Here is a 15976-nt window from a genome sequence, read left to right as displayed (position 1 = left end):
ATTAGTGACATAACATGTTGGGCACTCGGCTAACTTGATAAAACAACAAACTAAATAGAAAAAAAACGAAAAAGTAAGATATAGCTGATAGTGCTTAATATGGGTTGACTTCTATAGTAGGTAATCACAATGGAAAAGCCTCAAGAAAGACGTCGAATTTAAGGCAAGGATAATGAATTATAACAATGGATATTAAAAATCTAGTATTTATTTGACGTCCGTTTTAGTTGTACATAAAATTTTGACTATTCTATAAATTTGTCTTATATTTTTTTATTACAATTATGACATTACACCTATATATTATTTACAGTGCTGTTTTTTTTGTTTCTTGGTAACAACGTTACACCTAGTACATTAATACTGAAAAAATAAATACTCTAACATTTATATACAATCACAGTTTTTTTTAAATTACAATAAAGCATACAGTAAAAAATTTACATCACACAGTTTATTATATAATATAAATAAATTAAAAAAAGACTAATTAAAAAAAGAAAAATAAACAATCCAATCAAACATTGACTACATTCCGCTGATAATGTTATTGCCACAAAAATAGTTTTTGTCTATAATAAAGAATTATGAATAATAATGAATATTGCAGACAAAGATATGTACTTTTTTTACATTTCAATAAAAAGATTTTTGTACTAAGTACCGGGTAATAAAATAAATTATGTTACTTTCAAAGGAAAAACTTGTGTTATTTCTCCTATACCTTTAGCTGCACCATCCCTGAATAACAATCGTTGTCCCACGGTGACATATTCAGGATGATTTTTAAATTTAAACAAAACAGAGTCGCGTTCGTTAGTATGAATGCATTTTGACGAGCAAATACCGATAACCACAGCTGTTTGTCTGACATTACCTATATGGACGGTCGTTTGAAATCCCGGATATATAGCGGTTGCGTGAAATAATACCGATACGCTTGCTTGAAAAAAAAGACTGCCATATGCGTTTTGACCTTTGGCAATTAAAACCATACCGTTTCGAAGACCATTTATGTAGGTGTCCAGGCAAATAGCTGCGCTCTGTCCTGCTCTTACCATCCGACATGGGACTCGATTTCTATGAATTGATTTTACAGAAACGTCTTGAAATGATCCATCTTTCATTGGGCCAATCTGCATGGGCGTACCTTCAGTTATAACACCTTTGGTTAGCAAGCCTCCTAAGATTTGACCCAATTCGCCTGCTCTAAAATTTTCATCGATATGAAATTCCGGTGATTCCTGTAAGGAAAACTGTACAATATTACTTGAAAAACAATTAATTAGATAAACTGAATTTACTTGCTCTAGCCTCTCTTTCTCTTTGGAACTAGTACCGGGAGGTAGAACATATAGAAATTTAGTAAGTAATTCTAATCCATCTCCACTGACACTTGAAACGCAAAATATTGGCACCACATTTTCTGTTAGTAGGTTGGCCCCTGCTGTTATAACATCATCTAAAGTTTTGACTATTAATGGAACCCTTCTGCTTCCCACTTGTTTTAAAAAAGATTCTAAATTTTCCATAGTATGTAATGGATCAACTAGATCAATTTTTGTGATGACTATGAAAAATGGTAGATTTAAAGCTACTGCAATGGCTAGATGTTCGTGAGCCATTCCAACAGCACCAGCTGTACTTGATATCTAGAAAATTAACTAGTCCAGATATATGCTTTTTTAGTTATAAAAAAACACATACTACAAGCATTGCATGATGTGGCGAATACCCTGACAAGCCTTGTATTGTGGTCCTCAAGTACTTTTTATGTCCAGCTAAATCTAGAAATGTAACAAGCTTGGTGGAACTATCACAAATTTCTTCAGCAGTAATGAGTTCGCTAGAACTGTAGTTGATTGGCTGTCCTTGGGAATTGAAACCCAATATCTCATGTGAGATAGAGGATGTTCTACCTGATTGGATCTCATGGAGATGACGAAACATATTTAATCTTGCTCTACCTCGTCCGTTATCTAAATTTCCCTGTGTTAAAACACCCAATAATGTACTTTTACCTGCATCTATAGAAAATCTACCTGTATTTTTGAATATTATTCAGTTCTATGACTCACCTGCATTCCCCAGTACAGCTATTCTGATTTCTATATTATTTTGATCATCAGGTACTTTACGAACTAAGACCTCTGCAATACTTCTAGAATTATCTAGGATTCTCTTTCTTAAAAGTGTAGTCGTAGCTCCTAATTTTGTTGCCATTTGTTTCAAAGTCTGCAAGCTAGCTTTCATATCTGCCTTAGAAAGTCCTGTTAGTACACCACTGTCTTCTACACCTATCTCATAAATGGCTTCACCATTCCCTTCCCTAAGTCTCCATTTTAGCTATAAAAAGATTCTTCAAAACCTATATAAATATTACTTAAAGCATAGCATATGTAGCGATGACTACTTAGCATATGGAAGTTGAGGTCATTAATAATTGCATTTTGCACAATGTTATAAAACTTCTTTGAAAAGCATAATAATACACACCTGAGTAACTAAATGTTCAAATCTTTGTTTAGTTGGATTAACAATTTTTAACTTATATTCCACATTACCCAGTTGAGGTTCTGGTGGTAAAGCATTTTGATTATTATCCAAAGTAAAATCGTCAGACATTGAACAGTCATTTCCATTGTTTGGATCAAAAAGGCTAAAAAATGAATCCATTGTTTCCTAAAAAAATAATACAAATAAAGAAGCTTTCTAGTCCATACTGTTTATTCTATAAGTAAATTATTATAACACTCTTAATATTATGAAATAAAGTGAAAGTAAAATTGTTGTTGTTTAAAAGTGCAATGACTGTACCTCCAAGTAAAATACTAAATCAAAACTAAGATAGATTGAGTAAAAATAAAATTATTTTTGAAATCAAACAAAAACACTTTAGCTGCCAAAATTATTTTAAAGGATATTGATGATATTTGTACTTACTTTGTTTCCTTCACTTAAAATATAATTCTCATTGAAATATATAGACAAATTTTTATATTGATACAAAGTATTTATAATAAAACAACATATTGAATCATTTTCTCAAGTAAGAGTATAAAGTACCCATTCAAAATATTTTTGATTATTAAACTTTTGTATTGTCAAACTGTCAACAAAGTCAAATGTATCGATTTTTAAAAATAAATATTTCAATAGGTTAGATTATCTCAGTATGATGAAACATCACTACCAGTTGGCTAGTTTGCCTTTAAAAATACCGCTCCAATCCCCACTAAATTAGCAATGAGCAATAAAGGACCAGTTCCTTCTTGGGAATATCAAAGGAAGGGGTAAAGATGATTTTAGGTTGTTGTAAAAACAAAGGAAAACACAGGAGGGTCCAAGAAAAATAATCGAGGAATAAGATCGGGATGAAAATAAAAACATAACATGTCTTAAAAAATATATTTCTATTTTTAGAATTTTTAATTGCAACAATGTAGTTAAACATAATCGGTTTTACCCTATTTTTAACTTTGTCACAATGTTATTAAGGCAAATTGAAATATTTAGATAGAATTCTTTACACTACGCTTTACCTCTTGATTTGTTTAGAAATAATTGTCTTAAGTCTGTATTGCACATCATTACAACATTAAAAATAAAACAAAAAATATATATAAATATTTCACTCACTATACAAATAAATCACTCATAATATCTATATACATATTGAAACTCAGAAAAATCGACTTTATACAATAATTTAAAATGTAAAAAGTAAGCTTCAAAAGAGAGTAGAACGAAATATCTGCGTTAAATATAGTTTCAATTAAAATGAAACGATCACAAATAGAAAAAGATTCTAATTAACAAGTGTGGCAAGTTGAGCGATAGTATGCTCTTGTGCTAAAGCAGCTAACTCTTTGACCCACTCATCTAATAGCACAGCACACAGAGCCACATGTTGACCTTCGTTAAATTTCGGATATATCAAGTTAAACTGTAGTTCTTGTGGGGACGTGACGATGGGTAAACTTGTATCTATTTGACTAGGCCGTCTAGCAAACATGCTTGTTAAAGATGGAATATTTAAACTTCTCCGTTTAGGACCGTTTCGCTGAAATGGTTCTGGTGAACCCTGGGGTTGAGACGGTTTTGGGATATCATTTTTTTCTGAGTGATACCTAGAAAACAATAGTTAGTTTTTACGTGATAATGATACACTAAACATGTTGTTATACCTTCGAATGTTCACTAACATTATTTCCCTGTCCACCAAAACATCTTGAGCGTATCTTATTAATCCTGCTCTATCTGGTTGCCTAGTCATATAGTCATCAATTTGTTGTTTGACAATACCAATTATTTCAAATATCGATGGTACATTTGGTTGTAACACCAAGCTATAATCCAGCAAGTAGGCTCTGAGTAATGTTTGAGGATAAACCGCAAGTCTCGATATTAACCCTGTCAAATGCATATTGACATAAATAGAATTTGAGAGAAAGTTCCTGAGTTTTTCGAGGAGGATTGTTAAAAATGGACCTGCACTAGGAGACTCTTCTAAATGTGTACTGTCTTCCAGGCTAAATGCTATATTTGATCTTTTAGGTTTGTTTGATGATATTTGCCAGAACTCTTGTTCATCTAGATTCATGCTGAAACTCTCATACCCACTACTTCTCTCTAACGATATTAAACTGTCAGACTTTTCATCTAAGACATTCAATATATCACTAAAATTTTAAAAAGGAAATAACTAAATGATTACCTGTATTTGGAGACATTTCATCATCGCCATTATAATTATTACTCCACATTGAACAAGCCTTTTGACATTGAGCTATTTTATGTCTAGCATCACATAAATATGCATAGTATTTTCCATATAAGCTTTGCTTATGTTTAAAATGATTCCACTGAACAAAATTTCCATCAATATTTACATCGTCAGATAACTGACAACACTTTGGTGCTAATAGTAAGAGTTTTTCAAAACTAGGACACAAAGGATCCAAAGGTAGTAAAACTTTACGTTGTGATATCATTAAATGAAAACATGGCTAAAATTAAAAAAGCTTTCAGCAAAAACTTGATGGACACCAATAGAAAACTTACTTGCAAGTATTTAAAGACAAGTTCTAATAAAAGATCTTCGCAATTTAAATCTATCATGCTTTCAAAGACTGCTAAAGATACTAAGCATAGTTGTCTTTCTGAATTAATCCTTTGTATCAATATATTTAGTAATCTCTCTCCATCATACTCAACTTTAAGCAAAAACTGCAATACCGCATGTAAAAGTCCTGGCTCAGTAACTGTGCGTATAATTAGCTCTAAATATGCAGTAGCAGCTACTTGCTCTTGTATATTGTTTTGATTTAAAGCAGCTCCTAACACAGGTATCAAAAAACCTCTGTATAAAAATTCCTGTAGTTGTCTTCTTATTACAGGGTGTGCCACTTGCGCAATTGCGTTGCTAAATTCTAATGAGGTGACAAATGATAAAAGTCCTTTTATTTCATTTACATCATCAGGTGTAAAACAGTGCCAATCAGGTACACCTACGACAACCAAACAAAATAAAAATGGACAAAACCGTCAATTATTTTATACCTATGTCATCAATTACATTAGGCAGAACTGAATACAGTCCACTAAGACCTGAAGCTACAAGAACAGAAAAATTTGAATGCTCTGATATGTATATTTCAACATCTTTATCTTTTCGTGACAGTGACATACAAAGAAGCAAGGCATCCCTGGCTCTCATTCCTATTGAATCTTCTTTATGTACAAAAGGTATAAGTAATGAAAAAATTGTAAACCTTAAACGAACCAAATAAATGACATTGACTTATATAACAAATAAACCTTATCTTAATCTATTTATATATATGGTAATGTTAATAGCTATTTTAAAATACAACGTAAATTGATAAAAATGAAATAACATTACCTGTTAACGCTTTTATCCTTAACAAAAAATAACTTAATAAATTCTGGGTGCTGTACTAAAAGTGTACTAATCTGACTCAATAAATCAACTAACATTTTTTCCACTTCTTTTGAAAATACTTCTCCATAGCAAGAATTTAGTAACTTTATCATTGGTTTTACAAATGAATTGTCTTCAAGTATAAAATCTCTTGCATGACCTATTAGTGTATCATACAATTTTAATTGTTCACATCTTACTGCATTTTTATATCTGAAATACTTAAATTCATAATTTATGTACTATAAAAAATATTATCACAACTTGCTTGCCAGATTTCATACTCCAGTCAAATAATTTATCAAGAATGTTTTCAGTTGAAATATATGATAGACATTTGGATGAATTTATAGTTTGACCTAATCGAACCGTCTTTTTCATGTCATATATTAGTAAAGTAACCATTTGCTCCAAATGGTTAACAACACCCAGAACATCATCATGACAAGGTAATTGCTGTAAAGACATACCAAATTTTAACTAATTAATCTTCTGGTGAATGTTGACAGGTTGTTTATATAGATCATATATTTAACCTGTTGACAACCTCTCTTTGTTTATAATAATATTGTACTTGCCTGTACTCGTTGCAAAATTTTTAGGGCTTGATCCCAATGTCCCTTAAAACTATCATAACAAGCCTGTGGATCACATTCTTCTTCAGGATTTATAGAAATTCTATTATTTTTTTGATTAAAGGGATTATTCCTTAGCCACCATTCCATAATATAAACTAAATATGTATTACAACATTTTATATCAAATAATTTTTGCTTTAACGCTGAGCGAAAATGCTGTCCATTTCACATCGTAACCCACACTTTTGATAATAATGACGTTACACTAGTGACAGAATAAACGTCAGATTATAGATATCAGCAAATGCACTTTTTTGTTTACGAATTTAGTTGTTGATTTCTCTCTCTTAATTACTTTTTTTAATTATGTTTACTTAGTGGTAACGTCTCCATAATGAATAAAATCGCTCGGCTCTTGATGAGCGATTTTGCGAAAATGAGCGTAGATGTAATCCGTTAAATATATAGAATAATTTTATGGTAAAATTATTAAGGGAAAGGAAAATTTATTCTATTAATATTTTTATAAATTCCGTTAAATGAACCATAACATTATCTTTATCAAAGGTGCATGAACTTTTGTTTACGATTGTAATAGATAATCTTAATTTCTAAAATTGCCTTTAAAATGTCTTCTTGGAATTAATATTCTATATATTAAGTGTTTGTAATATTTCTATTATTGTAATAAAACCTTTAACAAAAATTTAAATCATGAAATTTTAGCATTATTTCAGGCACAATTAGATCAGAATTTAAGAATGATAATATAAAAGAATTGCTCTATATGGATTTTAATACTTTCATTTTTCGTCAAACTAAACCAGATACGCGTTGACATTTTAATTTTGGTTCAACATTTTAAATATTTTTTGTTTAAGGGTATCTCATCAGTTCTAGTTAAAATTACATTTAACAAAAAGCAAATTCGACAAATTGTGCACAAATTAACCTATCCAATTATATAACAAAAAAATAAAAATAGAATCGATATGGTTCGCAACGTGCGCACCATAAATTTTTCCCTCCGTTTTTAGAGCGCCATCTAGCCATTGTTGGGCATCTTTGTTTTGATTGTGGTTGTGTGATTTAAGTGTACAGGAAAACACTGGAGAATCTTAGTGAAAAAGTATGTATTCGACTCCCAAAAGAAATAAACTGTCGTCAAATAGTGATGGTGAAACGGTAGTGACTCCAAGTAATCGGATATTAAAGGCAACTAGCTTTAATATCGGAGACAAAGCTTTTGAAAATGGAAGCCCAAGCTTGAGTGAAAAGACTGTTAATTCGCCAGGAGAAACCCGGCGGGGGCGACCAAGGGCCGATTTATTAAATGCTTTAATTTTAGAAGGATCCACGTCTCCAAGTTCCATTAAGTGTATGTATTGTAATCGAGTTTTCCCAAGAGAAAAATCGTTACAAGCCCATTTAAGAACTCATACAGGTGAGGACATCTTGAAGTTTAAATACTGCCGTTATTTAAATGTCTGTTAATAATAGTATACGAGCGATTTAACGAACTTTGATGAGTTTCATATATATGCATGTAATATTTAAGGTAGATCTTTAAAAGTAATCATATCTTTCACGTTAAAACTTGTGAGTTTGGTTAAGGTGTGTGGCCTTTAATTTTACATTTAAAAGTCACTGTACCTTGAAATCTCGAAAGTTAAATCCACAACTGGTCAGACTTCTTTGTTGGTTGTTGGCTTCTATTAATATAATACATGTTGTTTATTTCTGTTCATTTTTTTTCTATTTGCATAAGTATTTTTTTTTCTTCATATTTCAAATCAAATATATTTAATTCGTTTTCTGACATATAAAAATCCTGCTAAAAACCAGTACAGGTGAAGACATCTTGAACTTTAAATGTTGCCGTTATTTAAATGCCTAAGATTATTTAACAACTTGAGAATATTCTTCTCATGTTTTTATAGCTAATTCAGCAGTAAATACTATTTAAACTTGACTTTCTATTTTTGTTTTACCTTTGGTATATAATGTTGAATTATTTACTACTTAATTTAATTATTTAGTACAATTTTGATTAGTAGGGTGTTCTAATTAACTTTTACTGAATTAGTATGTTTAAAGTTAACACATCGAACACATTTTATATGCTTTTATTATATGCTGTTGATTATATATTATATCGATTTTCTTCAATATATTTATATTTATTAATACAAGGTATATTCCAATAATTATTAATTGCTATATTAATTGATATATTATAGATAATTATTTGGGGAATTTAAATTATACATTCACAGGACATTTATAATGCAATATTCTGGTGATTTTTTTGTTTATTGTACCTTAGAATATCTTTAATTAATGTGTTTTAGGAGAGAAACCCTACATTTGTGATTATCCACGCTGTACTAGACGATTTGCTCAATCTGGTCAATTGAAGACTCATCAAAGGCTTCATACTGGTGAAAAACCATTTATATGTGCAGCTCCTAATTGTTCAAAGAGATTTACTCATGCTAATAGACATTGTCCCGATCATCCTGAATTTACCCTTAAGAGGTTTATCACTAAACCAGAACCCAATTTAGATAAAACTTATGATGAAACCCATAGTGCTGAGGTTAAAGAATGGTTGCAAAACTTTGACAGGTATTTTCCAGCTGTATGCAAGTTCACTTTCAAGTTAATCTATTAATTATATAATTTTCTCCAGAAGAAATAAAAGCTCATCAAAATCCAATGAAAATTTAGATACTACACCAAAGAAATCAATGGTTTTTAAAAGTGAAGATTCAGTATTCAGTAGTGGTAGTTCAGCATACTATTCAGGTTGTTCACGAATAAGCACAGATGATATTGAAAATTCACCAAAATCAGAATTGGATGATCTTGAGACCTCAATCTTCAGTAATTCTGGCTGTTCAGAAAATGAAATGAGTTCAGGTAGGTGTAATAGATTTTATGATTTTGTCCTAGTTTGGGATGTAATTTCATAATTATTTAGAGTCCTCTCAAGCTAAACCATCAGAATTACCAAAGAAGAGATGGTTAAGAGAAGCTGTACAGGACCAAAGACTGTGGGATTCTACCACAGATTTGGCCTGTCCGTTAAATTGGGGTGATGAGATATGCAGCGAAGTTGAAGAACACAAATTAACTGAAATATCTAATGACATAGAAAGTAAAAACCAACAACGCCCATCTGTCTTAGTATGTGTGCAAGGGGGTAAGTATTTTTATATATCATCATTATTCTAACAAAACTCTTTAGTATATTCTCCTTTGGTAAAAAGTTTTATTTCATTTACGTTTTGTATGATTGTTTTTGTTAAAATTTCATTTCATTTTTCACAGGAAAGAGCAAAGAAATTTCAAGTGAGGAGATTCAAGGAGCTATGGCCTTAGTTGAATTAAAAAATGGACTTAACTACAGCTATAGGATATAACATTAATGTATTTAATGTGTTCTTTTCTTCAGGTAGTTCATGTAAAATATTTGGTTTCTTGTTACTTTTTCTCTGGAATGAACCATATTTTTAATGGTTGATCCAGTGATTCTTGCTATCATATTCTATTAATTTATAAATGGTGCTTATCTTGTTGAAACAGTTCTGTTTCATTACATTAACTTCTATTTAATCGACTTATATATTTACTGACTATGCATATTTATCATTACTTTGGCAAAATGTCATCATAAGCACCTATTTAAATTACAATCCTTGTGATAAAGTATTTATTGTTTCATGTTATTTTTGTTAAATAATTTCAAAAGTTTTAACCTCGTTTAATATAAATTTAGTTAAATATAATTATTGATGCTATTTCTCGCTTGCTATTTATTTCATTATTTTAAGGAGTCTATTAATCTGGTAATTGGAATAATTTTAAAAAGGGTATTTTTAAAAACATTACATTAGTTAGTACTATATTATTACCAGTATACCTCATGGTTAAATTTAGATTTGTGTATTTTTCACATGATGTCCGAGCAGTTGCTTTTTTTTTGCTTATACTATTTTTTACTCATGTGCTACTAAAATGGTACCAAAAGCAACTTGGATTAACTGAATTTAACCAGAGGTGAAAAATCCTGACCTTAGAGTTTTAAACGTCTTAAGCCTGACAATATATGAGTTTTAGATTTAACGCTATTATTTTTATTTATTCTAAATGTTTAGTTTGTTGCAACTATAAATCAGTTGTTTTGTTCAGTTGAATTCAAATTGTTTTGTTTTTCATTTTATTTTTTAATAAAATAATGAAATATCATGTTGAGTTTGGTTGTATTTAAAATTATATTTCAGATCGATTAAAAAAAATGTGTATTGAACTGAGAATGAAATAAAAAAAAAATTAATGTTACAATTTTATTTAGCAATCATCATTTAGCCCTAGTTTCACTTGATTAGGAATCGATAAGTAGACACACATAGAACAATTACTTTAAATTTTATTTTTCTTTTATTGTACACAACATATCCTAAAATAAATGTATTTTAAACTCACAGTACCCTTATAATATTGTATTCTGGTATAATGTTATAGAAGTTCATTTTAAATTTCTTACTAAAAAGAACAAATAAAATAAACATGAATATATTTTAATAATAAATGTACCAAATATGAATAAAGAAACCAACAAATAAATGTCTAGATGCCTAACATTAACATCACTACATATAAGTACCAAAAAATGACAAAAAAATGGTACTTATATCGTATTAGTAATCTATATTGAATAACAAAATGTAAATTTGTTAAATAAGTGTAAAAAGATTTTATTAATTTGTAAAAGGGTTTATCTGAAAAACCTACTCTTAAAACTATACCAATAACTTATAGGCGGCGTAATTTTGATTCAATAACTAAATAACGATGGGTTAACAAAGGTAAGAAAAAATGTCATCTGTAACTTTACAAAATATAAATACAATGTAATATTTAAATATATTTACACTTAGAAGACGATGATTTATATACAGATTAATATTAGAAGTGCAACACCAAAACTTGAACATGACAGACTTCCGAACTGTATTTTTAAACGCAACTGAATTTCACGCCATCATCGCTAGAATAACAATTGTGACAGTGTAGTTTTTGGTTGCGTACTCTGACGTCTGTGCCCATACGCCCATCTCCCAGTTGAATGTGACACACGCAGCATTTGAAACACTCCATATGGTAGAAGAGGCACAGACTTTCAATAATCATGGCTGCCCCTCTGCCCAACTCATTATTACAGAAGGAGCATTTTTTCTTTCCGCTTACACTCAACATTCTATCTTGCAAGCTGTCATCTCCTCCTACTGGCTGTGAGAAAGGTACTGATGGTACATGATTAACATAAGTAGGGTGGTGGTTAAACTCTTTGTTAGCTGTAACATCAGACCTGAACAAAATAAAATTAGTAACATTGTTACTGACCGAATAGTTTTCTAAATACCTTCTTATAGGTTGATTCCTTTCAGTAAGACTGGTTCTATTCTGAACCCTCTGGGTTATTGTCTGAATAACAGAGTCAGGAAGTGGTTTTTCTTGTCTCTGTTGCTGCCAGTTTGTCCTATTAATAACTGCGGTTTTTTGTTGCTGATCCGATATTCTTCTTAATTCTGCTTCCTAAAAACGATTAATTACTATTATAGATTCTAATTAAAAATAAACAAGTTTACTTGAAAAACCCAGTGTTGGTTGTAATTTTTTGTTTCTGGGTTAGCTTTTGGAGTGATCCAGTTATCGCTGTGTCTATTTCGTGGAATAGCACTTAAAGCCTTTATATTGGGTTTAGTTAATATTCTTGGCTTAGGGGCTTGAACCGTCCTGGATTGTTTTGCAACATTAGACCTGCTCATCGGCGTTGGCGAGATAAAAGCTGATCTTATTGTTTCGTGCTGTAACTCTGGCATCGATTTTCTATGATCTATGGCAAGCAAATTGTTGCTGGCAAATCCAGTTGATTGATATGCGTGTTGTATATCGGGCATAGATTGTCTATATTGGTACTGTTCAGTATTTTCGTAGTAGGCTGATGGTACGTCGCTAATTGATTTTCTAAATTCCACAGGGATCTTTTGAAGTTCAGGCATTGATTTTCTATAATCACTTTTAGTATATGGATTGTAAATATCATCACAAATATTTTCCAATGAATGTCTGTTAGACTGAAGTCTAGCTCGACTTTCTCTGAACAACATATTCTCACGTTGTCTTTCAAGTTCTTCTCTCTCCAGTTGCCTTAGTTCATGTTCCACTTTTAACACTTCAGAATCTTGATCTTCTAAATAATGGGAAGAAGTCTAAAAAGATGCAATGTTTTATATAATAATGATCCTTATACTTAAAATAATTTACCTGTGGAAAATAAGGGCTGTTAAATTGCTCACTGCCTAAAGTTGGTTCAAAATGGATGACTTCTTCTCTTTCTAATGGTTTTGCGTTGGGTATAAAATCAATTTTATCTCTTGATTTTTCTTCCTTTTCAACCATCTCAATTATTTCACGTTCTTTCTTTGTTATTTCATCTTCTTCTGATGTAATACTATTGGTATGCTGAAATTCATACAGATATGATGTCTGGTTTTTATCGGTGATTAAATAACTTACTTCGCTATCTTGCCTGTCGTGGCTAGGGGTACTGCTACACCATGTATCACTTGACAATCTTCCTCTATCTATATCAAGTCCCGAATCTTGGCTTTCAACTTTACTCAACAAGCCACTTCTTGTCTCCTCTTGCATTTTTTTATATAGAGACTTCTCCAGTTTATGCTCCTTTTGTAAGAAAGCATTTATGTCTGGAGGTTTTTGAATTATCTGATCCAAATCAAAATCTATGTTTGAATCATCTAATCCTAAGAAACTGGATCTTTTACTGTGAATTTCTTTTTTTATTCTTTTTGTAGAATTTAACCTCTTTATAGGTCTTGTTGGCGTTTCACAATCATCTGGTGGAGGTGGAGGTGGTGGTTTTTCTTTTGGTGGTTCCAATTTAGAAGGAGATAATGTGAAGTCCGCAGTAATAAAGTCCAAAGCTAAATCGTGGTTAAAAGGCTTGAGTTCGACATTTTCATATATGACTGTTTTTGGAGGTTGGGGTATATTTGGAAGTTTAGGAGGATCTAATTGTGGTGGATTAAGTTTATTTTGTTTTAGTGAATGTTCTTCTTCTGTTTGCTCAGTTATTTCACTAACATCATTTTTATTTGACTCAATGACTAGCTGTGTAGATATATTATCAGTTGCATCTTTAATCAACTCATCCAAAAATGTTTTAGTCGCATCTATTACTTCTTCGCGAGTAAATTCAATATGTTCCCCAACATCTACTGTTTGTAAATCAACGCATGTCTCTTCATTAATTATCTGATTTCTCAGGTTGAGTTCTTCGCTTTTCTTCAGTTTCTCAATACAATTTGGTATGGTATCACTATCTGTATCAATAGGCTCATCAGCTTGACTGACTGAGCAAGATACATCAGCTGTATGAATACCACTATCTTCTCTATCAGAAAGAACACCAGTGAGTTCAACAGAAGATGTTGAAGGCGGATAGTTGGAGTTTGAACTGCAATAATCCTCTAGATTATCTTCAACGGATTTGGCACCCATCAGGTTATCTAAATCCCGATTAAACATATTCAGTTTGTTCATATACATTTCTGTTTCTGGACTAGAACATCGTTCATTTTTCCACGATGGAGTAGTTTTTCGACTTTCCATTACAGGAACGCTGCTCGATTTATCCAGAAGATAATTGCTAATTTTATTAGGCTTTGGTTTCTCTATATTATTATCGATATCATTGGATTTATTGAAATTGGCCAGGCGTTGCTTAACTGACACTTGTATTTCGTTTTTATCAATTTTAGTTTGAGACTGATCGGAAAAGTTTTCTAAGCTTTTCAGTCGATCCTTGATACTTCTGGCATTTGCAAAATCTTCCGATAGTCGTCTAGAAGTAATTGTATCAGCATGGCCAATATCAATAGATTTGGACGATTCGAACAATCCCTTTCTCTTCGAAATTTCTCCTTTTGGAAGAACAGTTTGAGCTTCGGAAAATTCTTTCGATTTGGTGATATCCTTGTTTCTAGTAAATATCGATTCGTCAACTTTAATTTTACTTTTAATTCTCGAACGATAATCTTGTATGGCCCCCTCGTAAGTATATTGTTCTACGGATTCCTTATTCGCATTACTTTCGGTATATTTATTGTCAAGGGACGTTATCGTTTTAGGAGGTACCACTGGTTTTTGTTTTGTGAGGAGGTGCTTATTTGTAGACGGTGAAATGTTGTTATTTAAATATGACGCTATTTTGTTATTTTGTTCTTTGATAACTTCATCTTCGCTGTGACTCGTATTGGAAGAGGTCAATAGATCTTTGGATGGAGCCAAATCGAAATTACGATGGTCCTTTTCGTCCAGAACACTGTTACTATCATCAGTGTCAGCATCTTTTACACTATTAGCCTTAGAACTACTACTTCCTATTCCATAATCGCTTAAATCGTTAGCATCATCGTCGTTATATATCGGTATGGTAAACTTAGGTCTGCCTTTTTGGTTTCTGAAATAAATTAGTTTAATTAAATAAATAATCGTGTAATAAAATCTAGTTAAATTAAATAAAACATTTGAATATCACCTAACAGTAACATTCACATTGTAACGAAACCAAAGGAATGTGTTTCGGTACAGAAACCGTAAGGTTTATTTTTCGTTTACTAGTTACGAAAACAATATAATGTTTTAGCGCGTTGTAGCAGTAGAACAGTGAATGTGGTTTGTTCAAAAGCCTGATCTGTTTTACATTTGAGACAGTAGAAAAAAACAATGTTTCTAAAGCGTTAATTGTTTAAACACAAATTCCTCGTTTCCTTTTAGAGTCTGCTAAAAGCATTGTTTGCTGAATTATTATGTCTTTTCACTAACGGTTGATTATTCTATACTTTTATTCGGTTTCTTACTGTTATGATAATAAGCTAGTTCGAGATTCTGATCATTTCTTTTTCTCCTGCTAAGAATATGTCTATGTTAATAAATCTTCCTTCGACAAAAAATCATCTTAACTATTTTGTTAGTGAATAAGTGAATTGGTTCAATTTTCAATAAGTATTAGAACGTTGGTAAAAATGATTTGTTTTTCACACACCTAATAATAAAGATTAAATATAATATATTAAACTTGTGAGGGGCGCTAGATATTAAATTAGGAAACTGGTTATCTCCTCGACGTTAAATTAAATTAAACTAACCTACCGTATGGAGAGAACTGCCGTTCTATAAATATAACCATCTCGAGTATCGAATATACAATGCTTTAATTTGTAAACAAATTCAAAACGTTATACCCAAACTAACTCCTGTTCTTTTTCTCGGTCAATGACTGTAAATTAATTTTTCTGTTTATCTTTGTCGTCAGACTTAATGGATAAAGGATTTTTGCTAATAAAGGTCATTTTAAACAAAG

At 31.1% G+C, this 15976-nt stretch overlaps 4 protein-coding genes across 9 annotated transcripts in view; 1 reads left to right on the top strand and 3 right to left on the bottom strand.

Annotated features, from left to right (window-relative positions):
* Positions 1–192: 192 nt before the first annotated feature.
* Positions 193–3157, bottom strand: LOC143197758 (GTP-binding protein 2). 5 transcript variants are annotated; one of them, XM_076406463.1, is made up of 6 exons: positions 2944–3157; positions 2497–2682; positions 2079–2346; positions 1708–2027; positions 1305–1652; positions 193–1244 (listed from the first exon to the last, which is right to left on the bottom strand). In XM_076406463.1, the coding sequence occupies exons 2-6, from the start codon at positions 2674–2676 to the stop codon at positions 681–683; spliced, it is 1680 nt and encodes a 559-aa protein (XP_076262578.1). In that variant the 5' UTR covers positions 2677–2682; positions 2944–3157; the 3' UTR covers positions 193–680. The 5 variants fall into 5 exon arrangements, with proteins under 5 accessions (XP_076262578.1, XP_076262577.1, XP_076262581.1 ...); XM_076406462.1 differs by having other exon boundaries at positions 193–1256; positions 2944–3130; XM_076406466.1 differs by having other exon boundaries at positions 2079–2368; positions 2944–3114.
* A 236-nt stretch (positions 3158–3393) lies between these two features.
* Positions 3394–6787, bottom strand: LOC143197757 (FHIP family protein AGAP011705). The gene is made up of 8 exons (XM_076406461.1): positions 6523–6787; positions 6213–6400; positions 5906–6157; positions 5563–5774; positions 5065–5510; positions 4718–5009; positions 4188–4662; positions 3394–4130 (listed from the first exon to the last, which is right to left on the bottom strand). Exons 1-8 carry the CDS (start codon positions 6667–6669, stop codon positions 3809–3811), a joined length of 2334 nt encoding a protein of 777 aa, XP_076262576.1. The 5' UTR covers positions 6670–6787; the 3' UTR covers positions 3394–3808.
* A 740-nt stretch (positions 6788–7527) lies between these two features.
* On the top strand, positions 7528–10773 carry LOC143197759 (uncharacterized). Of its 2 annotated transcripts, none has more exons than XM_076406468.1 (5): positions 7528–7966; positions 8874–9150; positions 9218–9444; positions 9506–9727; positions 9856–10773. In XM_076406468.1, exons 1-5 carry the CDS (start codon positions 7654–7656, stop codon positions 9945–9947), a joined length of 1131 nt encoding a protein of 376 aa, XP_076262583.1. In that variant the 5' UTR covers positions 7528–7653; the 3' UTR covers positions 9948–10773. The 2 variants fall into 2 exon arrangements, with proteins under 2 accessions (XP_076262583.1, XP_076262582.1); XM_076406467.1 differs by having other exon boundaries at positions 7531–7966; positions 9215–9444.
* Positions 10774–10933: 160 nt separating this feature from the next.
* Positions 10934–15976, bottom strand: part of smash (smallish) — a 54471-nt gene continuing 49428 nt past the window's right edge. The window contains exons 5-9 of the mRNA XM_076406460.1: positions 13108–15073; positions 12856–13053; positions 12177–12800; positions 11951–12123; positions 10934–11896 (exon numbers count right to left, since the gene is read on the bottom strand). Coding sequence (XP_076262575.1) covers positions 11545–11896; positions 11951–12123; positions 12177–12800; positions 12856–13053; positions 13108–15073 — 3313 coding nt within the window. The 3' untranslated portion in view covers positions 10934–11544. The remainder of the gene's footprint in view (positions 11897–11950; positions 12124–12176; positions 12801–12855; positions 13054–13107; positions 15074–15976) is intronic.

The sequence above is a fragment of the Rhynchophorus ferrugineus genome, unplaced genomic scaffold, assembly GCF_030347505.1.
Source record: "Rhynchophorus ferrugineus isolate W39M unplaced genomic scaffold, kcgeb_rfMv2 rfM5, whole genome shotgun sequence".
Lineage (NCBI taxonomy): Eukaryota > Metazoa > Arthropoda > Insecta > Coleoptera > Curculionidae > Rhynchophorus > Rhynchophorus ferrugineus.
The sequence above is the reverse complement of the archived record's forward strand: the minus strand, read 5'-3'. Positions and strand labels throughout refer to the sequence as shown.